The 25,139-nt window shown below is 33.9% G+C and overlaps 2 protein-coding genes across 3 annotated transcripts in view; one reads left to right on the top strand and one right to left on the bottom strand.

Moving 5' to 3' along the window:
- The window catches only part of LOC138325798 (ADP-ribosylation factor GTPase-activating protein 1-like), a 43,668-nt gene extending 28,811 nt beyond the window's left edge, over positions 1–14,857 (bottom strand). Inside the window, exons 1-7 of one of the 2 annotated variants that reach the window (XM_069271708.1) lie at positions 14,665–14,857; positions 12,311–12,420; positions 11,106–11,277; positions 9,326–9,501; positions 8,827–8,895; positions 8,128–8,236; positions 7,699–7,755 (exon numbers count right to left, since the gene is read on the bottom strand). In XM_069271708.1, the coding sequence (XP_069127809.1) occupies positions 7,699–7,755; positions 8,128–8,236; positions 8,827–8,895; positions 9,326–9,501; positions 11,106–11,277; positions 12,311–12,420; positions 14,665–14,724 (753 nt within the window). In that variant the 5' untranslated portion in view covers positions 14,725–14,857. The remainder of the gene's footprint in view (positions 1–7,698; positions 7,756–8,127; positions 8,237–8,826; positions 8,896–9,325; positions 9,502–11,105; positions 11,278–12,310; positions 12,421–14,664) is intronic. The other variant, XM_069271707.1, reaches the window with a different exon arrangement.
- A 158-nt stretch (positions 14,858–15,015) lies between these two features.
- The window catches only part of LOC138326504 (transcription initiation factor TFIID subunit 2-like), a 43,333-nt gene continuing 33,209 nt past the window's right edge, over positions 15,016–25,139 (top strand). Inside the window, exons 1-16 of the mRNA XM_069272603.1 lie at positions 15,016–15,150; positions 15,732–15,784; positions 17,157–17,229; positions 17,539–17,629; positions 17,874–17,992; positions 18,531–18,672; positions 19,292–19,486; positions 19,694–19,796; positions 20,723–20,841; positions 21,716–21,829; positions 22,266–22,365; positions 22,717–22,914; positions 23,357–23,449; positions 23,860–23,921; positions 24,079–24,193; positions 24,608–24,717. Of these exons, the coding sequence (XP_069128704.1) occupies positions 15,084–15,150; positions 15,732–15,784; positions 17,157–17,229; positions 17,539–17,629; positions 17,874–17,992; positions 18,531–18,672; positions 19,292–19,486; positions 19,694–19,796; positions 20,723–20,841; positions 21,716–21,829; positions 22,266–22,365; positions 22,717–22,914; positions 23,357–23,449; positions 23,860–23,921; positions 24,079–24,193; positions 24,608–24,717 (1,754 nt within the window). The 5' untranslated portion in view covers positions 15,016–15,083. The remainder of the gene's footprint in view (positions 15,151–15,731; positions 15,785–17,156; positions 17,230–17,538; positions 17,630–17,873; positions 17,993–18,530; positions 18,673–19,291; positions 19,487–19,693; positions 19,797–20,722; positions 20,842–21,715; positions 21,830–22,265; positions 22,366–22,716; positions 22,915–23,356; positions 23,450–23,859; positions 23,922–24,078; positions 24,194–24,607; positions 24,718–25,139) is intronic.

The following is a 25,139-nucleotide window of genomic DNA, read 5'->3' as shown; positions in this document are numbered from 1 at the left end:
GAGATCTACATTTAGTCTGTGGCTTTGTGGTTCAAGGAAATTGTTTCAGAGATTGTGTATACGTAAGTCATCTATAGCTTTGTTCAAGTAATTGTGTATAGTGTAATGTTTCATCCGCAGAAATTCTTGAGAAACCTGCATGTATCTGTAGCTTTATTGGATAGGGGAAAGCAATTTCCTCCATCTGAAGGGATCATGTAATTCATCCATAGATTTTTTGTGTACATAATTAAGACTTTATTCTGTAGATAAGCTTGCAAGATCATATATTTATCAATCCATCTGTATTCAACCAAAATAAACACTGTCTTGCTTTAATTTTTGAGGCCTCCATTTTACTGGCCTCAAATTAAATGCTGATTGAAAATATGAAAACCTTAGCTCTCTTTATTTGATTTGGTCTGATTTTGTAAATAGATTCATGGCTTACTTTAGGCAACAATTTTATGAAAGACTTCTCCAAAAGTAGTTCTATTAAGTGCCCCCTTTTCAATTTTCAAGCATCCTGTGTGCTTATTGCGCCAAATATGATAACTAAGAAAACTGTGTAACAGGTAGGGAACAAATCTGACATGTGAATAAATAAGGCTAGATTATGATATTTGTGCATCTTTTTCTGAATTAATTTGTGATGCTGTATATATTTACAACTACCCTTGGTATTTTTAAAATCCCATATTTCAATGACAAAATTCAAATCTGGTCTCTGAAATTCAAGACGGTCTTGGATTTCTGAGACATTCTCAACTACTCCTATATATATACTGTGCAGTAAGTCACAGTGTGCCCAATTTAGGCATAACAAGAAGCCTAAATTCCAACATGGTACATACTCAAAATACTACAGACCCAGAGGAATAGGTATTGATTTCACCCTCCCAAGTTATGTAACACATGTTTTGTAGAAAACTGTTTGTTCCATGTACATTTATCACATGCGCCATCTGTGTATTATTTACTGAAATCTTTAGCTGCTGCAGACAAAACTGTAGATACAGTTAAAACTGTCTATATAGATTTCTCTGAGTGACATGGTCTATATAGGATACACAGGTCAAATTGTATTAATATTTTGGCCAGCCCATTTAGGTCTCCCGAAAAGTGGTCTTCTTGTAAAGAGATCATCCTTATACAAAGATGGCCATGAAGGCAGGTTAATATAGTACAACCTACATACAGTCAAAACTACCATAGCAACAACCTCTGTACAACGACCACCTGTATAATAAGATCACTTTCTCATGTCATCAGGGTCCAAAATGGCCAATTTCAACACAATTTGCCTTGTGTGTAAAGACTGCATGGCTACAAATACCATTTGCCGCGGCCCCTTGGGTAGTCTTTTTAGACAGGTTTGGCTGTATATTGACGTGATGTATTGTCAACTCAAGATTCAATACTCAAAGACACCTACCTTTGAATTCACTTCTCTCAAATATTTGTGTTATATAGTATAAAGTACGTGTTGGACTTTGTGTATCATTTATAAATGAACTCCGAGCACTTAACCCATGAGGTGTTTGTTCTAATAAAGTTTTCACTTCTTATTCAGAAGAATTACCTGAAGGAAGAATATGATAATGGCTAATTGAACAGTTTTAATGTGAGTGTCCAGTAATCTTCTGTGTTAAAATCAAATGTGATATACAATAGAACTTGATCACAATGACCCTTTGCTTGTTTGTTTTTTCATATTTAGATATAGCTTTAGATTAAATTAGTTTCATATTATTTATATTTAGTTTTATCTTTAAGCAAAGTCTAAGAATGTACAAGGATCAGGTAAAATGGAAAAATTTTAAATTCAAAAAAGATAAACCATGAAAGAAACAATCAGCAGTCAAATCAGAACTACTCAGTACGGCAATCTCCTTTTATCTTCAAATTAACATTTTTTACACTTTACACATGACAGTGTTAAACTTGCTGGAGAATCAATTAAATATCAAAGAATTGAAAGTCATGCAAAAATATTTTCCACTTAAAATTTAGACAACACACAATTTGGTTACCAAAGTCATAAGAAACACAACATCAGCAACTTAACAAGACAGATTATCCTACCAGCAGCATATAACCCACAATGGTTGTTTCTGAATTAATACATTAATATCAACTTTCATTTTCTTCTTAAAAAAAACCTGCCAGACTTCAAAACTAGGTCATCCTCTGAAGCCAAATACAGAAAAATACATCACGAAAATCTCATTTCTATTTGCGAACTGCAAAAATATCAAGCTTTAAAGTAATAATTATAATAATATGAACTGGTTTGTGACATGGCTATTGCTTGTTTATCTAACTTGCGCACTGTCAATACCGGAAGTCAGCAGATGCGCACGCATCAACCTGAGATTGGTCCAACATGCACCTATCTTAATAAAGCCGTTTGGGAGTTAAAGAAAACATGTTATATGTTATAAAATCAAAATTGGTATGTTAGGAATTACTAACTAAAATGACTGCATTGGGTTTGGTTTGTCTCTATCTAGGCCAAAAATATGTTGAGCAACACAAATAATCCAAAGATTTATTTCTTTACCTTCAACTAATGTCAAAAACAATGGTTGGACAAGTCATTTACTACTGAAAAGAATTATTACTCTGTTCTGAACATCTTAAATGACTTTCTATGAGAAAAATAATTGATAAGGTATTCTAAACATTAATATGTGATCAAAGGACTAGAGGCCAGCAACTGCAGAAAGACTTCAGTCTTCAAATTTTCGAACCATCCGATATCAGTAAACCACCAACACCATATAAAGCTATAGCTAGAAAATGTACAACACAGCCAGAGGACCAAGTCACTAATCATGATCACTAATACTGTATAGATCTGGTAGGTTATTTAATTAAAACCTCCATCAACAATGAGATTAGATTACTATCATCTTACTGTGAGCACTAATGAGAATTAGAGCCATACAGCCACCTAATTTAACATCATTTTAATCATACTTACCATACAAACCCTCCCCAATCAGATGTACACAACTAATACAAGCAAATTACACTAATGCTATTTACTTATCCTGACTTATTACTAATACAGAATTATTGTATCATTTATCTACCAAAATAGAATTAAACTGCACACTGGTATATTGACGTTAATATAATTAAAGCAAACTTGTTTTATCAAATTAAGTAAAAATAGACTTTATCTGGTGCATATATACAGTATAATCATCAAATTAGGCTAATTACAGATACATATAGACTAATTGCATAACATCTATCACATCAAACTAACTGCATATATACAAGTAGAAACAGACTTTCTGCAATCATTTAGACATCTGGATTAATGCATACTGTAATCAAGCTAATAAGGATCCGTCCCCATTTTATGGCCACAATTCCACTAACCTTGAATTAAATACTAACTGAAACTGTGTAGGTTTCTCTATTTGATTTCTTTTGCAAATTGATGAATGGCTTGCTTTGTGCAATAATTTTGTGAAAGGAGGGACTAACAAACAATTTTAAGTGCACAATGTGCCCCTTTATGGTCGAATATGGTTTTTTGTAACCGTACTTTGGTACAATAAAATTTCAGTGCTACAGCAATCATGGACAGGTTGAATTGGCACAGCAATGAATTCACACATTTATTATGACTACTAATGTAAATATAAACATTGAACTTCTATCAGTTGGTATTCATAGCCAACTGGACAGAGGCAAATTCAACATGAAGCGCTAGATTAATCTACGTTGCCCATCAACAAGAGATCCCAGAGGGATCTTGGCGCCCACCAAAGAATGGTCTATGTTGCCCATCAACAAGAGATCCCAGAGAGATCTTGGCGCCCACCAAAGATTGATCTATGTCTGACGATTGACAGATAGATCTTTACTCTACTTTTCAAACTTCAACTATCAAAACCCAAGATGGTGGCCTGTCAGTCATCTTATTGACTGATCGGTCCCAAAATGCACTATACACAACAAAGGCCCAAGGGGAACCTACATATGTATATAATTTAAAACAGATCACTGCAGTACTTTCAGATAAATAGTGGTAACAAACTTCAACCACCAAAATCCAAGATGGTGGCCATTTTGTAGACCGGTCAGTCAAAAAACGCAATATGAACAACTAGGGCCCCAGGGGAACCTACAAATGAAATTTGATAATGATCCCTTCAGTGCTTTCTGAGAAATAAGGCTTTGTTATAAATTGTGTTCCTGTTTCCTAAATAACCTTCCTTATTTCCCATCCATCAAATGGTTTTGCCCCAGCCATGGCAAACCTTTAATACAGAGATGTCAGCCATGATCTGCTTAATAACACCCTATCCTAGACGCCAGCCTTTGAAACTTGATAAAAAAAAATGCAAGGGAAAAAAACAAGATTTGTTTGTCTTGCTTTGAATACATGTACATGATATAGTATGAGCCATTACTTCTAACCATGGTTTTTCTAGCCTGAACCTACATTACTGGTCTCTAGTAGAGACAGATTTTAGGAAGTTTGGAATCACGTACATGGATTACCACACTTCTGTATTAGCTTCCAATGACCTGCCAGTCATTCGATAGCTTGTCTGAGTCTGTATGACTCACAGTGTATTACTAATCTCACACTGAACACTGTTAGCTTTTCCAAAAAATAATCATTTACAATTTTTTTTAAATATCTTCAATGAAAACTACACAAAATAAAGCCGGAATGATAGATTTTCGACAAATTTTAAAACATTCACATATATTAAAGTAGAAATTGCTTTAAATCAAAGCAAAACAAAAGAAAAAGTGTTAGATCCAGTAAAAAATAAACTAACATGTCCCGCAAGAGCTAAATCCACTTTTTTGACCATTTTCTTGGATTCTGTCTATTTTGTAACTAAACTGAAAATATATGTGTCTCCGGGTTAATTTCATCCAGTGATGTTTTAGGAAACAGTGGCATTTCAGTAATGAAGAATCCAGAAGCAGAGTGTAAGGTTTCAGGATGGAAACAAAATCAGGAATAAACACACAGGGACGCTAATAGGACTGTAACCTAATGCTTTGCTACATAACAGGAAATCACTGCACCAAATAATCCAGGAAAAGTTATAGCCAGTAGACATTTCAGACTCAAGGGGCTTGATATGTTTCCAGCATGATAGAAATGAATTACAATCGCCCTCGTTATTTTTGTTTAATATCTACATTTCGTTTTTGGGTAAGGTGGATGGCATGGATTGATGAACTTTCAAACTTCTAGTTCATAGTTCAAGAATTTGGTTATTTTTCATTTGTGTGATTTTCTTTACTGTAAATCAAATAAAATTTTAATATATTATGATGTTGAATGATGAGTAAATTTGTTTAAATCATATTGTAAGAATTTTGCTGTAAAGCTATGTTTCTGAATTATCAATAAGTCTAGAAAATCTGTAAAATAAGGGATCTACATGAGTGGCAATATACCTAGTAATATGAAATTTATTAAGCAAGTTTAATAATTTGATATGCAACGAACCTTAGGTGAGTGGGATATATTTACATTTACTTGTCACTTCTACTATATAAACTGACCATGGCAAAGTGAATTCGAAGTACCGTATTTTCCCTAATGAGGGCGCCTGGCACGGGTAAATGGCTTAGGCCTGGGGGTGTCATTATTTGAGACCATTTTTAGATGTTTTTTTCTGAAACAGACTATAGTCATCTTGCTTTTAGTTTCACATTTTTCTGAAACTTACTATAACCAACTTACGTTTTGAAGTCAAGTAAGTATTGAGATTACATAATTATGAAGAAATGTATGCACCAGAAGTATTAAACATTGGTTAATTATGTCTGTTTCACAGAATTTTGGGATTTCATGCTAGCCTGTTTGTTTACCATGCGTACACAAAATGGCGGACGGTGCTTTCGATCGCTACTTTCATTTTGTGGCAGATGGGAAATACCGACAAGAGCACACAATAAAATGCTTAGAAATGATAACATTCCTGTTATTTAGGAACCTTTATCATAGATATACAGTAAGTATTCATAAAACCTGTATAGACATCGCTAAAATGTTGTTGCCAGTTAGTCTTCATCCATACATGTGTGTGGGGCATTCAAGGGACACGTTTTGTTTTGAACATGGCGTTCTCGCTGTTTCTATGTGTAAACACTCGGCAAAAATGTCCTAAGTTGCCCAATGCAATAAATTTATAGCTTATCGGATATCTGTTAAGCATCAGATTGATGTGAAACAGTATTTTATAAGTGTCTGCAAAAACAAATCGTCACAATCTGGCACAAAAATTGTATGAAATTATTTGATTTTTTTCAGCAAAAAACGTGGGGGCGCCCTTATTAGAGGAGGCGATCTTGATAGGGAAAATACAGTATATGATTGTATAACTGACACCCAAAACGTGACCATTGTTACGTCACTAATGTTGACGTGATGACATCAACTGATCACCATCAAAATGGCTGTTCCATCTTGTGGATTAAATCATCGTTGATAAAGGGTTTTCCTGGTCTAGCTTTAAACAATGTTAATGCAAAGATCCCAAAATGAGTTGATAATGTAAATATAAGAATTAAACAATCTCTCTATGGCATCTATGGTCTACAAAGATGTCAGAGCTTTGCAGATAAACCTCTCATAATGCGCTACCGTGCATTATAAGAAAATTGTCTGCAAAGCTCTGACATCTATACAGACCATAGATGCCATAGGAAGATAGTTTAATGCTTAAATCAAGTCATTGAACTTGTTTAACCAATTTAATATCATGTAGCCACCAGTGTTAGATTCTATCTTTCACATAACTAAATATCTATGGAAATCAATTAACAGAGACAAAACTTTCAATTTCTAGGTGAGGTGAAATCAGACCCTGATGTGACATTTCCAACTACTGAGACAGAATTTGATTATGATATCATGGTAACTTATGACATCACAATAGTATTACATGACATTTGTTTGCCTAATCATGATATTTATGACTTGGCTGAATGGGCCAGTTATATGATAAATGATCTAAGATATTTTTACCACTTGGCCATTGCAACTCCTGAAATTAACACTGCATAAGTTCAACCCAATAAACTAAAGTAGAGTACTAATTTATATGAAAAGGCAAACTGATTTAGCAAAACCCAAAGTGTTCGACTGACAGTCACATGAAATCAGAGTTCCTGATTCATTTTTAAGCAATCAAAGGGAAGTCCTATAGAATAGGATAAAGTTAATGCAACTGAAATTAGCCTTGACTATAAGATATGGATGATATTTTAGTGACCTTTAAAGTCTGTCAATGATTTATACAAACATGGACGTAAGTTATAGGTAACGAAAAGGAAACATGTTGAAAAGCATATAATAAAATATGTAACATCCTTTTAATACTTGGTTTATACCTCTATATATTTTACCTTTATTTCTAATAGATATTAACTGTATATAACCAGTTTCAGTAGCCAGGATGGTAGTACATAAGAAGCTATGGAAGGACACCAGAGAAACCAACAGGCAGTTCATCCTACAAGTGTTTAAAACATCTAATCATGGAATTCAAGGGCTAACAAGGTAAACCCATTCACCCTGACGACACATTTTACACCTTTCTGGGGTGAGAGTGACACCTGTTACCAGACCCCAGTGTGTATTTAAATATGATCAAACAACACAACAACTATGTGGAATCTAAGACAAACATGCAGGAAGTGCTTATGCACAAGAAACAGGCCTACCTTTTCAGTGGCTACGGCTGCCATTTTCGAAGCTCCAACTGTAAACGATGACCAGCCCTACAAGAAAAACGGTAAATGCTATTCAGATGTCTTAGACAAATCTTAATCTTGATAATAACTTTGCAAGATAAAAATTTCAGTAGAAAAGAATGAATTACATACGATATGACATTACCTTATCAGGTAGAATTTTATTAATTAGGTTTAAAAAATATATAAAAATATCAAAGTCCATATACTTTTTGAGATTTTTGTTAACAAAAACATTTGTCAACCCTGTTAAAAATAAAGACATAAGAACATAACTTTGATGTGCACCTATATTTTCATAAAACATACATTTGTATGATCTTTTACCCGGAGATCAATTTAAAGACGACTGTAACTTTCATGAAGATTTATAGATGAATGCTATAGCAGAATACTTACAGACTGAATGGAGGAGAATGTGTTTTCAAAGAAATCATCGTCTCTTTTTGTGGGAGTCGCAGTGCTTCCAAATCCAACATACCTCCCTCCCTGGCTCGGGGGCAGGTTACTGAATAGTACAGATATGATAATAACTTAATCTACAATCATCTTAATAAGCTAAATTATTCTAGGTCTTTATAGACTAAAATTTCTAGGCTTTTATAAGCTGGACCAGATGACGAAAAATAATCAGCAACATTCTCTTCTTTTTCCTTTGAACAACATAGAAACCATGTAGGAATATGGTATGTAAATATACAGTGTAACTTATCTTATCCGACACATGACTTTTCTGTCATCCTGTCAAATCCAACACTCATAGTGTATTCCAATATACCAATTATAATTAACGCCAACACCTGACTTTTTTTTTACGTGTTTAATCTGACCATAATGAGCAATCCACATGGAATCATATTACACAGATTTCGCTTTAGCCATATTAAAGATATAACCCCTCTAATTCAAAAAGAAAATACCTGTTCGCATCAAATGCTATGATATATAAAACTTAAAAACTTTTTTCACTTTTTTTTAATTTAATTCAATCATGCATACTCTGAATATCAAACCGAGATTAGTATGCATGAAGTTTTACCTTAAATCAAATTTTGATCATGACTTTATATATGTGACTATTACTGATTGAAGACTTACTCGGGACGTGCAGCATTCTCCTGTTGGACTCGATCAAAGAAGCCTTCTCTCTGTCTCTTGAAGTCATCACTAAAAACATAAACAGGAATATGAACATTGCACAATACATTAAAATTAGAAGATTACTGAAAAATTTCAGTCTCTTTTAACTAAAAATTTTCATATGCATTTTAAATTGCAACAATAGTGACAAGAAACACATAGTTGTCTCCCTTCTACAACTGATGCCTCTTGTACACTTTCATTAAGAAATTTTCTTGTTTTGTACAACCCTAACTTAAACTAAATATACGGTAGTACAGATGTACATGTACAGGTTTTGTTGATTGTTTTCTATTGTGGGTCCTAATTCAGACTGTTTTTCAATTATGCAAAAAAATAAACATCCCTTAAAAGTATGATTGTTCATTTTAACAGTTTTTCAATCATGCATAAAAAATAAACAGCTTTAAAAAATATGTATTATAACCATAAGTACATAACGAGCGCATTTGATTACCTGTTAATCATGTCTTTTTGGTAACTCTGGTTGTCTGAGCAGCCAGGGTTGTCTGAGTACGACATACGACTGGAACTAGAGGAGGTTTTAAGTCCAGCCTGTGGTAGGGCCGCCACATAATTCCTAGCCGAGGATGTCTGGATACTCCAAGACTTTCCCCCAGCCTCTGTTGAAATCTGATTGAACAAAAACAAAATAAATATCAGTACAGTAGTCCCTCCGTTATGCGACAACCCATGGGACAGACATCAAGTGCAGCTTAACAAACATTAATAAAATAAAGTCTTTATTACCTCAACAAATTCACAAGTTTTGTAAAGCCACTTATTTTCCACAGCGATTCAATTTCCCCTTTATATAATTTTCTTGTCCAATGACATTTTGACTACGATTTAAGGTCATACAAGTTCTATACTATACATGTTACTGCAGTGATTTTTCGGGGTGTTTTGGGAAAAAAGTTTTTGTAACAAATTGTGAATTTTTAATCGCAAAAACAGCAGTTTTGGGAAAAAGTAACCCATTACTGAACATGGTATTATTGGTGATTAGATATTGTTAAACAGTAAACTGTGTCAATTTATCAAAAGGTGACGACCATCACAACAGTTTCAGAGTAGTTTGTTTTTAGATTAAACAACAAGGGGAGAGATTTCCGAGTTTTATTTGTTTTTCAGCAATTTGATTTGGGAGTTTTTCTTTGTAATTGGGAAAAAATAAGGGGGGTTGTCATTGGGAATGGGGTCGTTTACCGACCCCAATTATATAAGGAGAAAAATCACTGTACTGAAACCTTTTTGTGGATATATTGCTAAGTTTTTTACCTGTGACATGAGCTTTCATTAAACACAACAACAAGTCAATATACAGTATAAATTGTATGATGTACAATTTTCAGGGAAGAGAATATTGCCATTTGCTAATTCATGATGAACTGGAGTCCACATAGAACTACAAGACATTCACAGAACGATGGACATGATACTAAATTGACTAATTGCAGCAATTACATAGATGTCTAGCCTCCATTTCTCGAAACAAAAAGAGCAAAACTTACCAGAACGTCTTTTTTTAAATACAGTATTAATATTAAAGTAACTTCCAAATACTTGTCCTCCAGAGGGAGAATGTATATATAAACTTCAAACAGTATAAATGTTTCTTTCACAAATTTACGGCTTTTTGATATCAAAAGGTTCAAGATGGATTTCACCTAGCTTTTCTTGCGTTTTTATGTTCCTGAAGAAATTTGTGAAAGAGACATTTATACTGTTTGAAGTTTATATCAAAGATGCTCCACCACCGACAGAGCATATATGATATTCATCATTTGAACAATAATTGGTGTTTAATCGTGTATATATATGCCTAATTAACACAAAAAAATAACATAAAATAAATCATTTCACCTTTGGTGCATGTACAATCATTACTTCATTCCATATATAAGATATAGTGCCACGGAATTTTTTCGTGATGCAATAAACTATTTTTCATATTTTTAACTTGAAGTAAAATTAGAAGCTCAAACTTTTCAATGGTGGTAATGGTGTAAAGTTAGTAACTTTCGTAAATGAAGAAAAATACGAAATCGTCTGCTCCTGTTTTTGATAGTGAAAAATTACCATTTGTCAGGGGTGGAGCATCTTTAAAGTAATTAAAAAAATTTTGATTTAAGTTTATTTTTTACAAAAGTTTGCCGCAAGAAATTTGGGTAAGAAAGCTAACATTACGTAAAACACAGAACATCTAAGAATATGTCTATTCATCCACAAATCACCTTGTCACGGTACAGCGCTGCAGCTTTAGAGTTGTACTTATCATGTATTGACATTCCGTCATTGTAGTCAGACTGTGACTTGAAGAAATCTTTTGCTTTTCTGTTCCCTCCTACTTTCATCTTTTCAAGTTCAGAATCTTTCCATTTATCCATGGACACTGAGCGGACAAAACTAAAAAGGAAAAACCGTAAATTTGAGTATGTTACAGAACACGATCTGGAAAGCAGAACAGACTCATTCAGCAGTAAAAAGTAATTAAAGGAGCAGTGAGCATTATGCAGAAGTATTGTAACAAATTAACAACAAAAGTGTTTTGGTTAAGTTGATGTAATTCCTTAAATTTTAAATGCTAATATATTAATAATAATGATAACATTTAAAGGGACAATTCACTCAGGCTAATTCTTTTACATAACCAAGAAACAAAATATGGCATAAATGTATTGTTCTACATTTCTTATGAAACATATAACATTAGATATTGACAAATTCCACGTCATTGTTTAGTATTTTAATTGATACCGTTGTAATTACAAACCGTTGATCAATACGATTAAGCAGGTACAATATGTACGCTGTACCAATATCCGAGCCAAAGTCACGCACGTTAAACAAATGAACTACATAACCACTGTGGATGTAATATAATGATTTTTTAGGCAAGACAATTCACCTTATAAGGTAAACACTTCAGTCAGAGCGATTTGAGCAGTTCTAGACAAAAGTAGCATTACTCTACGAGGAAGGGACTGGGTTCGGCATGCAAGATATTCGACCACAATGTGTAATGGCAGACAACGAGTGAGTTTGAACATTCACACGCATTTCACCACCATGGGATTATCCGACATATCACAGTAAAACTGACTGATCTAATTTCCATTAGAACCTGGGGTTTTCCGATATATATATACAAATTTTAATATTCTCGTAGAAAGAATAGTCCCTTTAAACAGAGACTCAGATAATCATATACTTTACAAACACTTAATTCAAATCATTAAAGTCTCTAGGTCTGCTACATCAGGTCAGTGCGTGCCCTGTTCAAATTTCCCTCACCAGCATCAACGAATAGTGCATAATACACAATGCCTTAAAATTATATGAATCGGTATTTAATATCAACTCAAAAAGTATAGAATACATGTATATATCTTAATATAGAAAATGTAGAAACTCAACAGCCATAACGTTTTGTTATTACCTGAGATGAACGCCCAGACCTCTATGCTTTCCAGAACATTCAAGACAAATCCAGATTCCATAGGTGACACTCACCCACTGGGGGTTGTGGGCTCCACATTCAAAACAACACTGTAAAAATGTATCAAAACATTGAAAATAGTTTGTTGATTTTATTGATGTTTATGCTAATCAAGTTTTATATGTGGTTCATAAATATATGTTTTCACCAAAATAAACATCTACATCAAAAATTAGTAAAATAACAGAACAGCCTTAAGACTGATTCCTGTCTATATAGCTAGAGCCCCACCTTGCAGCAGGAATCGAACCTGCATGGGTCTCTGGTGTGAAAATCTATGGCTAGCACTCTATCAAGTGAGCCAAAGAGTGTCAGTTGAGTGACAGAGATAGTATTAACACTGCATGACCCGTTAGTTATCACATACACAATAAGAATTCATGAAAGATCTAAATAAATATGACAGATTATTGATTTTTGAGTGAATAAATCTACCCAAAAATAACATATAACTTTAACAACAAATATGTCATAAAACTCAAACAGAATTCTGACAGACTTGGTAACAATCATTGTGTAGAACCAAGGTATCCGTTGTGAAAAACTATGGCTCTATCGACTGAGGTGAAGAAACATGCTTCGTCAGCTGAGTGACAGAGACTGTATAGTATATTCAACATGTACAAACCACACTGACCCACTCCTTTCACACTATTCTCCTCATTTCCTTGAGATTTCCGAAATCTCACCTGAGACTCTCTAACCACCTTCCATGGGTTATTTATTTGTCTTCTTATTCTTGTGGTTAGACTACTCCATCATAACCGATGATTATGTGGCTTTGAATTGTGTGCAGAGGCGTGAGGAAGGGGTTAATTACAGTGGATTGCATAGTTTAATTGTATGTGGGAAGAAGGAGTATTTGTACGTGTCTTTGATAGCAGAGTTGTCTAAATGTTTACTTGTGCGCCAATGTAGATCTATACACATGATTCCTGTCAAGTGCCACAACCAGGAATCAAACCCGGGTCTCCGGTGTGAAAAATTACAGATGTACCGATTGAGCCAAAGAAGCCTGTTCTGTCAGCTGAGTGATAGAGACCGTATCATACAGTGAGTATGTACTCACCACGCCGACCCGCTCCTTTTACAATTGTAACATATTTACAACTGACTGATGGCACTCCAATCCATTAGTCCGCTAAACCTGCCTATATTATTAGGCTTTTTTTTTTTTTTTAATTTTTTTTATTTTGCCTAATATATAGTCAGCTCGCGGTACCTCTTAAAAATGTGAAATCGTAGGCCAGATTTGGCCTACGCTACGTCAGCGGCATATTTCTAATATATCGTCCATGCAATGCCGGGAAAACGTACACATACCTTTATATTGGGATCTTATGTACTCCTTTGCCCCCATGTTACATCCCATTTATGAAATTAAACAACTGTGTACAATGAAATACTTCCGAGACCCTTCTATTTCACACATTTGTAATGGCCGCCGTATACACATTTAGTAGAGCAAACGGCAGCCAATCAACTTCGCTTCCGGTTTTATTTTTAAATATCCACGTGTAGTTGAAAGATAAACAAAATTCTACCGTGTATATGCTACATGTATATGCAACGTGAATATCGCGAAAGTTATGCGGTACCAGCAATAGTCGTGTTCAATTTGAATATTTGACATGTCGTGTATGTCGACCATGATTTTACTTTAAAAACTCTAACTGGCTAGCATTTTGTTTATCTTTCAACTACACGTGGTTTTTTAAAAATAAAACCGGAAGCGAAGTTGATTGGCTGCCGTTTGCTCTACTAAATGTGTATACGGCGGCCATTACAAATGTGTGAAATAGAAGGGTCTCGGAAGTATTTCATTGTACACAGTTGTTTAATTTCATAAATGGGATGTAACATGGGGGCAAAGGAGTACATAAGATCCCAATATAAAGGTATGTGTACGTTTTCCCGGCATTGCATGGACGATATATTAGAAATATGCCGCTGACGTAGCGTAGGCCAAATCTGGCCTACGATTTCACATTTTTAAGAGGTACCGCGAGCTGACTATATATTAGGCAAAATAAAAAAAAAAAAAAAAGCCTAATAATATAGGCAGGTTTAGCGGACTATCCAATCCATATGCTACACAAGTCATCATATATCATTAAACATGTCGACTAAAATCATCAAAGTGACACGTTAGGCCCTATTTATTACAGATTCAGGATTATAAACTTGTTTAATTATTTAGGTTTTTTGAAATCAGTGCTGTTATTTTTTGACCGTTTGATTTGAAGACATCAGCTGATTTGACCGACCACTTTTAGTAATATGATCAAACTTACGTTACTCTCATCTTTGATTCTTAAGTCTTTCAAGACTCTTCTTGTTCTTGGGCTGGCCATATTTTCTTTCTAAAAACAGAAGTGAGAGCTTATTATATTTTTCGATGGTGGTTTAACCAGTAAAATTATTACGATGAGTCTGGTGAGTTGTCAGTTTCGTCCACCATTGACATCGGCATATGAAGCTAGAATTTTTATTTTCGTATCAAAATAATTATCATTTTAATTTTAGTTATCTCATTGAAAACTAAAAAAGTATTTACTTTTCGTAGGCTATGTTGTTATTTTCCTTGTCAAATTTAATGTTATGTTTTAAATAAACAAGGAAAAAATCAATTCGAAAATGCGACTAAGATAAGATGCTATGAAAAAAATGGCGGCGCTGAGTTTACAAATCAAAACACGGGTACTTCTATAAGATGGAAACAAGCCATAAAAAGGCCAAGAAGGATGGAAAATTTGATACTCACCGCCCTTATAAATTAGGTGATTTAAAGTCTCGAACGGGCTTGTTTCAATTTTCAAATTGTCAATTTAAAGGGATGCAAGAGACTTGGAAATGTAACATTTTCTATTTCCAAAAACATAAACAATCTTGAATCTAATATTTCAACAATGTGAGGGCTTTTGCAGAATCGTTTCTGTATTGTAGTAAATTGTAGTATATTCTGTATTTGGTATAGACTGTATGATGTATGGTGCGATGATAACATTGGGGGGGGGGGGGGGGGGGTTAGCTTAACCATTTCGTTTTAAAATTACATTCATATCACAAATGTAAAATCTAGTAGTCAATCAATCATTCCCTTTTTACCTCACTTTAAGAATATGATTCTTAAAAATTTCTATGATATGAATATGGTTGATTTATTTATGAATAATTGTACTACAGTATGTATGATTTGAAGGATAAGTCTGAGTTTTAGGCATATTGATTATTTCTTGATATCCGCCGCGAGCCTTTGATGTAGCATGGGGGGAGGGTTACCGTCTTACTTTCTGAAGCTAACTCGATAAACAAGTTTTGTCTAAATGCTTTGGATTGCACTTTTTGCACTTTGTTACAGCTCATCAGACATTATGTGTCAGGGCCATCAACTTCAGACAAAGGTCTATTTTTGTGAGTGTTGATTTGAATTTTAGTGTTGGATTTTAAAGGGACAATTCTGTCTAAAAGCCCTATTAAATTCAACTACACACTACACAACCAAGTTTTAGATAATGTAGAATCTGGGAAATATCTAGGGGTCACCATCAACCATGACCTAAATTGGAACACACAATCATACCGTAACAACTAAGGCGAACAAAACTTTAGGATTCCTTAGACGCAATATGTCATCATGCACAAGGAAAGTAAAAGCAGCCACATACACCACACTTGTAAGACCATCTCTCGAATATGCAGCATCCTGCTGGGATCCATACACATCCGATCAAATCCTAGCACTCGAAAACATCCAGAGAAGGGCTGCAAGGTGGTATGTTTACAATCAATATAGAAATAGGGAACCAGGTTGTGTCACCAACATGATAACATCTTTAAACTGGGAACACCTGGCTAAAATAGAATAGCTAAAGCCAGAATTATCATGCCACACAAAATCATAAACAAGCATGTGGATATTGACGGGGCCATCACAACATATAACATCAGGCGACAGGAGAACAAGTGGCGCACACAGATTAAATCAGATACCTTCTAACAAAACCTTTACAAATATTCATTCTTCCCTTGTACCATCATCGAGTGGAACTCATTACCAACATCTCTAGCTCAGGAGCCTGTCCTAGACAAGTTCTGGTCAACCCTGGCTAGATACAACCTAGCTCCCAATACAATATACTGTACATGGCCTGTTTTTATTTATATTAAAAAAAAAAAAAATCATAATATATTGATGCCACCTCCCAGGGACAAATGCACTCAAACCTTTAAGTCTGCCCCTTAAATTGGAAGAAAAAAATTAGATTAGTTTTTTCACTGTGATATGCCAGGAAAGTCCACTGTAGTGAAATGTATGTGAAATGTTCAAACTCACTTACTATCCGCCATTACACATAGTGGTTAGATGTCTTGTATGCTGAACCCTGACCCTTGCCAGTGTAGTTTAGAATTTTTGTCTAGAACTACTCAAATCGCTCTTAAAGTATATTTTGCTTCGTGGTTATGTAACAGAATTAGCCTCACTGAATTGTCCTTTTAACTTTGTTATTCTTGTAGAATACAAAATAATTATCAAATTACTTTATGGGCAATAATAACACATATCACAAGTAAAACCTTCAAATTGGATTTAATTATTGCTTGTAACATATATTAAATTCAAAGCTATAAATATATCTGACACACATCTTTATAGAAATTTGAGAAAACTGTATGTACATAGTAACTTTATACCATTTCTGTTATATACATGTACTCAAAGGCCATACCTTCAATGAAATCATTTGCAGTCTGTATGCTTCAATATTTTTATTTTTATTTACAGGGGTATGTGGAACTCACAATTCACCCGCTCCAGACAGATCTGAGACGAGTCAAAATTAACAGCAAGCAGTGCAGTATCCTTTCTCTTCTGACATATTATTTGATTGTGTGAAAGGTGATAAATCTGCTGTATTTTGGCCCTACCTTCAATGGTCCCTTACAAAAGAATTCTAAATATTATGGTCTATTGGCTATAAGTTGGATATTGGAACTTCCAGGGACTTCTGTTTTCATATTTACAATCAATATGTTTATGTACTCTGAGATAATGATGGTTATTTTTAACTATTTAGTGAAAAATTAAATTTGATTCATAAATTCAAGATTAAATATAAAAAAAGGGTAAATTTATTTGTTCCATTTAAATCCTTAAACTTGAATAGAAATCTTCCATGTATCTGTCAATGACCAGTGGGAGGCTCGTTTCCTGTACAATGATCCAACTCTGGAGATTTGTCAGGAAGATGGCAAACAGTAAGTACAGTTTGATATAATTATAGAATTGCATATTTGTAAAAAAAAAAAAAAAAAAAAAAAAAAAAAAAGATATTTTGACTGAAACTTATAATTTCAAGCATCATGTTTTGTTCATCCAAGCCAAACAATCTTTACATTAAACAATTGACAATCATACCACCATTTCTAGATATAATGAAGTTTATGATTTATGATAAGAAATTCACATGATTATGATATTATATTGTTCCTTCCATTTCAGGAGGAATCTGGATTTCTTCCAGAACTGTCACCTGAAGTGTATGCTTGCTGTGGATCCTGACCAAGGCAATGGAGAGGTCACCATCAAACTACCTAATGAAGTCTTCCCTATGATTGCCGGTAGGAATAACATTAACAGTACAGTATATGTGAATTTTATGTAAAATCAGTTTCATTGATATTTTCTAATAGGGAAAAGAAGTCTAGAATATGGACAAGTAGTTCCAAAAAACTATATTATTTTATAGGGTAAGTGTTATGGTAAGTTTTCGTTGTAGGCTTAAGGGTTAGGGTAGTGGTTAGAAAATGGTTAAGGATAAGGGATAAATCAAATCATTACTCTGCTTTAACTAAAGAATATACATGCACATAGGCAATATATATAAAACTATATAATTTTAAATCTTACTATTTCTTGCATATATTATATATATACAGTACCATATTCACCGTAATTAGCGCCCAAGGCGCTTAAATAATTGTAACAAAGAGGGATGCTTATTAATGAATCATTATTGGTGAGTAGCCCTCATACATTATAAATGTGGTAAACAAATTATTGGATGTACTGAAATTTCATATGATTCATGGGAATATAATATTTGATTGCACCAAAATGCATTGACAATACTTTTACATTTGTATTTGCTTCTCTCAGATCTGAGACCAATAAAACTCTGTATAGAGTTTGCTGTGGAGCAACCAAAGGGAGGCATACACTTTGTGGTACCAAATATAGAGGGCACATTGGCAGAGAAAGCTGCACATATGTTTACCTATAGACATGAAAATTCTTCAAGGTTGGCAATACAGATTTTATTTTCTGTATCAGTAGTCTTTCAAAGATCAGTCTTACTTAATACTTTGGTTAATGCATGTAAATGTATTATTGATAACTGAAAAGGGACTGTGGTGACTTAGGCATTACCATCTAAAAATGGGTACGGTACTGTAAGCAATGGGACAAAGGTTTTTAAGTATTTCAGAGACACACTAAGTGACACAGTGATGTTCCTAATCTATCAACGAGGAATACAGTGGTATAAAAAGTATCTATAATATGTTAGCTAATAGATGAAAATAAAGTTTGCTGTGAAGGATTAGATTGCTGTATCCCTCATTGATGGATTGAAAAATATGTCATTATCATTATATGTACAACAGACTACCAGAACTTTTGTACCTTGATTTCCTGTACACTAGTGCTTGAGCCTTAGATTACAAATTCTAGGTCTACATGGAGCTGTGACAGACACAGTCACTGGTGTTTTTCTAGATTCTCAGACTTTCCTTTAACAGCAATTTCTATCAGTTCTTCAAATGACCATGAATGGTATTAGGACAAAAACAAAGAACAAATACAAGCTTGTTTATGTAGCAGAATTTTGTGATAGGTAATGATATATGCCCTTTTCACAGGCTGTGGTTCCCCTGTATTGACACCTACTCCGAGCCATGTACCTGGAAGATTGAGATTACCTGTGACCTGAATATGACAGCAGTCAGCTGTGGAGAGCTGATAGAGACGATCTACACGTCGGACAGGAGAAGTAAAACCTTCCACTACTTCCTGTCCATGCCAACAGCTGCACCAAACATAGCCATGGCTGTCGGGTAAGTCACTGGGTCATCAATAGGATGGAAATGTGGATCTAGTTCTCTAAAATAATTTCTTCACAAACAACCATTTGAATGTCAAGATGGTAGGGATTAAAAATTGTACAAAACCTGGGACTGACATTAGATTTGGAAGTACAAGGAAAATGTAGTATTAAAGTCACAATATATGTAAGCAATGAGACAAACTGTTTTATATTGCAGGCCGTTTGAAGTAGTTGTGGACCCCAACATGCATGAGGTGACCCACTTCTGTTTGCCCCACCTCACTGACCTACTTAAACACACTACCAGTTACATACACGAGGTACGTAGGCAGTCAAGTAAACATGGTTAACAGCAAGTCAGTTTAGTATGATAACCATGTTTTGGATATTTATTGTCACCAATGATTATAAACTGTACTGACAAAAAAAAACACCTTTGAAATCAATGTCCGCTTTTTCAGGCTTTAATAATGATATCATGATATTCATGAATTATTATTAACTTTTATAAGAAGTATGTAACAATAAAAAAATATTTCTAAACAATTAGAACATAATTCATGCTTCTCTTTAATTTGAATTGTCTAACAATTTATATCAAAAATGAAATACCTTAATTGGTAACCCGTGTGATTTTCACACATTATTATGTATTATAAGTCATACTTACCTTAAAGCCCCAACATCCATATCTGAATTATTTTTTTCATGATTTAGAAGAATGTTGAAAAAAATATTCTGTTGTATATCATGCAGAGACAAAACTAAATTGAAGTCAAGATGAGCGAAAATGATTCTGAAACTATTGATAAAAAAAATTGAATAAGTATAGAACACCGCTAGGTGGGTCCCATTTAGTCAAACAAGCCAAAGTTATCCGACATTGTAACGTCATTGCCAAGAACGTCATGTGACTACCATAACTCTGTAATGTCTGTATGAACTCTTATGAGATTGGGTCATGAACTTTCCGACTTCGTTCGGCAATAATTGTAACTTCTATGGCGATCAGTTTGAAATGAAAGCATGTTTACAAATATCGAATTTCAACAACTACTGTACCAAATTTATTGAAAAATCATTATAAATATTTTTGATATAACTCAATTTCAACTACATTTACAAATACTAACCATAATGTGGTTGAAACTAACATGACTTTTTGTTGATAGTTACGTAAAGCGTGGCTTTGATTTTATATCTATTTTATCTTTTGTACATGAGTTTTATTTCTAATTCTCTACAGGCATTTGAGTTTTATGAAGAGCTGCTGTCGAGTAGAAACCCATATTCCTGCTACAAACAAGTGTTTGTAGATGAAAGCTACGAAGACTGCATGCCTTACGCTACTATGACAATATTTAGGTAAATCTGAGGTGATGCTGGTGTCCTGGTTGCCACGAGAAAATAATTTTTAGAATTTATGTTTTAAATCTAGTTAGATAGTGTCTGTTTAGGATGTACTGGTTTGTGGACTGATGATGGAGATTTCCAAGTAGAACAATCGACCTACAGCTACTACAGTCATACACAGTCATAGAAGTTATTCAATATAAATTAATTTTTTCAAAATATGTTGCTAAAAATGTAATGTGCATTATAATCTCCAGTGGTTACTAGGGCTGGGTATTGGAACAGCTGAACTGCAACGATACATATTGCCAATACACTGAAACGATACACGATATGTATTGACGGTAGTTTTTATGTTAAAATTGTTACTTACATTGTGAAAACTAAAACATATTTTGAACAAAGTAGTTGTTTGCGAGTCATGCCAAATGCAAGCTGTCATGTGCTCTGCTAAGTTGTATTCATGGTAAATCAGATTGGTTACGCAAACACATTTCTGGTGCATCTAAGTGACTCTGAAGCTTGACCCTTCCTATCAATAGAATATACTACAAAAATCCTTTGCCTGGATGGTATATTAAATGACCTTTAACACATATTTTCTATCAAAATGAGTGAAAAATGGTAATTTTTAATATTTGAACGATACAGCGATACAACAGATACAGCGATACAACAGCGTGTTATCGTATCGGAAACCGAGGCGTTGTTAAATATCGGTACACCAATCCAGCCCTAGTGGTTACATTAGCTACATCATATATTTTGTCATGAAAGTTTATTGAAATTATAAATGTTGAAATTAAAATATATACAAAGAACTATTCAAATTCAAGAAATAGGATGCAAAATTTGTTTCATACAAAACATTGACTTATCTCTTTAGCACCAACCTGCTCCATTCTCCGAGGATCATCGACCAGACGTTGGAGACCCGTCGTACCTTGGCTGCTGCGGTGGCTGAACAGTTCTTCGGCTGCTTTATCACAATGCAGTCATGGTAGGTTACATAGATAGAGACTGATACAGACCAAACTCTGATAACAGTTTAAAAAATCATCACATCTGTTTGGAGTTTTAGCTGTATGCAATAAAAAATATGTCACCTAACGTTTGAATACAAATTTAATGAGTGGGTGTAATCAGAGAAACAAGAATGGTATGTATTCTGCTTTATTTGTCTTTATGAAGTTAGTAGGAAATAAATGACTGATTTCTGTACAGATTTTGGCATGTTATTTACAAAGGGTAAAATCTCCTAGTAAATGTTAAATTCACCCCATGCTTCGATACCAGTAGTACACCAAGGGCACCAAGAAAGCTTGATTTTATATATTGTTATACCATTTGTGAATCATTTCTGTAGGTAATAACATATATAATATAAGCAAGAAAAACAAATGTTGCTCATGGCAAATTGGTTTATCTGTTACTAGTTCTGATATGTGGATTACAAGAGGAGTGGCTGGCTACCTGACAAATCTCTTTGTGAAGAAAACCTTCGGGAACAATGAGTACAGATATCAAATTAATAGGGTAAGTAGAAGTAGATGTATGGGGAGAATTAGATGATAATAGGAGAAAACAGTACTGCACAGATAGACATTATAAATTTTGGGTATTAAAGTGACATCTCTTCAAGTTTCTGAAATGTTGTGGAAAAACAAGTTTTTGATATATTCCATATTTTCAATTTACCATTATAAAATCTTATAAAGACTCGAATGAAGCATATATATCACTTTAGTTTTAGTGTGTTCATCTTGTTGAAAGTACAAAGAATTTATACGCACCACAAAGTTGTTTTTTTACCATTAGTTTGACAATTTGAAAGAAAAAGAGAAGAAAATGATTTCTGAACAAATGTGTGTATATTTTGTACTTTAGGACCTGAAGGAGGTACAGGAATATGAGAACCGTGTTGGTGGAATACTTCTGGATCCCTCCTCTAAAGACTGTAATCATCATTTCTCTATACGGAACCCCCACACCCTATCTCCCAAATACATAGAAGTCTTCTCCAAAAAAGCCTACCTCGTCATCCGCATGCTGGAAATCCGGATTGGAGCCCAGCTTCTCATACAGGTACACTAAGTGATCTCAAACAAACTATCATTAGAGCAGAATAACATTGTATGTAAGAAAATTCTGTTCAAATTATTGTATGTAAGAAAATTCTGTTCAAATTATTGTACCGGGTATGTAAGACAATTCTGTTCAAATTATTGTATGTAAGACAATTCTGTTCAAATTTTGAAACCACAATCCATATTTAATAGTTAACAGAAGACAAAAGAGGAGAAAAATATGAAGAAATGAGACTTTTGAAGAGTTAAACAGATTTAAGCACTTAGTGTTTTTCCATTTGAATATTCAAACTTTATTCAATATTGATTGTGTATTAATTTTTTGTAATAATTTGTAATCATTTTTTGAAAACAGTTTAGGTCAGTATTTTGTTATGAAGCTATTTTTATAGTGATAATAAAAAAGTAAAAAAAAAAAAACAAATCTGATTTTCTTTAAGGTGTTCAATAAGATATTGTCATTAGCCTATTCCGCCTCACAACAAAAGTTTGCTGCCAACACCTGGAACAATATGTGTGTGTCAACAAACTCGGTAAGATTACACATTGGTGTTTAAACAATGGAGTAATTTATGTCTCCATTGTCGGTTATTGTCAGTTGGTAAAGGATGTTGATTGAATGTTTGTAATCAATACTAGAGGTAAATCTTCAAAATATCTTTAAAAAAAATGATATCTGAATGAGTAATATGTTATAATGTCTGTTTTATACATAATAATCATCTTGTTTACCATCGCTGTAAATATATAATACAGTAAAACATAGTTATAATGAACGTCTTGGGACCAACAAAATTACTTTGTTCATTATTCACAGGTTGCAGGCATCTTATAGGAACCTTATCTGGGGATTCAAATTATTACATTATAACCATGATTTTTTTGTAAGCGTTTCCCTCATGAATGTGTTTTACTGTACTTTGATGTTATTTTGTATTGACAGTGCCTGAAGCTGATCTCGACAGTGACAGGGAAAGACATTCAGCCATTCTTAGATCTCTGGGTGTATCCTTCACAACATCATTCTGTATTTGATGGATACAATATTTTCTTTGTTATAGTAATATAAAACCATTTGATATGTATGATCATTACATTGTATTCACAATGTAGTGTGATACCAAATTTTCAAGAAATCAGTTTCCTTAGCTGCTTTTGACAGTACACAGAGTGGTTGTGCCAGATTCTTTGGAAATTCAGTTTTCAACAGGAAGAGGAATGTTGTAGAGTTGGAACTCAAGCAGGATCTTGGGGCTAAGGGCTCACTTAAATATGTGGTAATGTCAGGACTCTGGTTCAATTTACAGTCAAACTTGTCTAGATGTGTTTTACGTCCATACATACACAAGTTGAATTGTGTTGAAATTAAGCATTGAGGACCTTAGAGAAATGATCTTGTTAAGCAGGTGGTTTTTGTACAGAGGTGGTCTCTATGTCAGGTTTCACTGTTTACATGGTTTTATATATATAGAAAACATAGAAGACATTGTGATGACACAGGGGTTGGGTTTTATGTTACACTTTCACCTGTTTTTAATATTTAAGATAGAACATGCCTGTAACATGATAACATGTATAAACTAATACTGTAAAATAATTGATGTTGAATTGGTTACTAGGAAATGTTCTTATCTGTACGAATGAACACAGGATGTAAGTAGTTTTTACTAAATGTATTTTTTTTTGACCAGGGTCCACTCACAGTGACCATTCAAGAACTGGACGGGTCATTTAACCACACATTTAAGATAGAAGAGAACAAAACCAAGTTTGATATCACTTGTCACTCCAAGAGTAGAAGGTAGATAAGTTGGTCATGAGCGAGCGCTTTCATTTTCATAAAGAGGGTTAGAGTTAGGGTAACTCTACATTTTTATCAATGGCAGATGGAGAAATAAAGAAAATGTCATCGAAAATCCATACTTCTCCAAATTGTTTTGTACTTACTTATCAATTTTCTTTTGCAGCTATTAAATTTAGTGATGTCTAATTGATGAAGATGTTATTTCATGGAGATAAATTTTTCGTAAATTTACTTGATCACAGAATTTGTGAAAGTAAATCGCACGCAAAAGAAAATTGGTTTGCAGTAACTTTTGTACACTTCAATTTTTGAAATCATTATGAAAGCCTAACTTTCACAATATCTTCATTAGATACCCCTGATAAATTAAATGTAACACCGCTAATGAAGGTTGGGGATTCAAAATTGTACAAATGATG

The sequence above is a fragment of the Argopecten irradians genome, chromosome 6 (genome assembly GCF_041381155.1).
Source record: "Argopecten irradians isolate NY chromosome 6, Ai_NY, whole genome shotgun sequence".
NCBI classification, from domain to species: domain Eukaryota; kingdom Metazoa; phylum Mollusca; class Bivalvia; order Pectinida; family Pectinidae; genus Argopecten; species Argopecten irradians.
The sequence above is the reverse complement of the archived record's forward strand: the minus strand, read 5'-3'. Positions and strand labels throughout refer to the sequence as shown.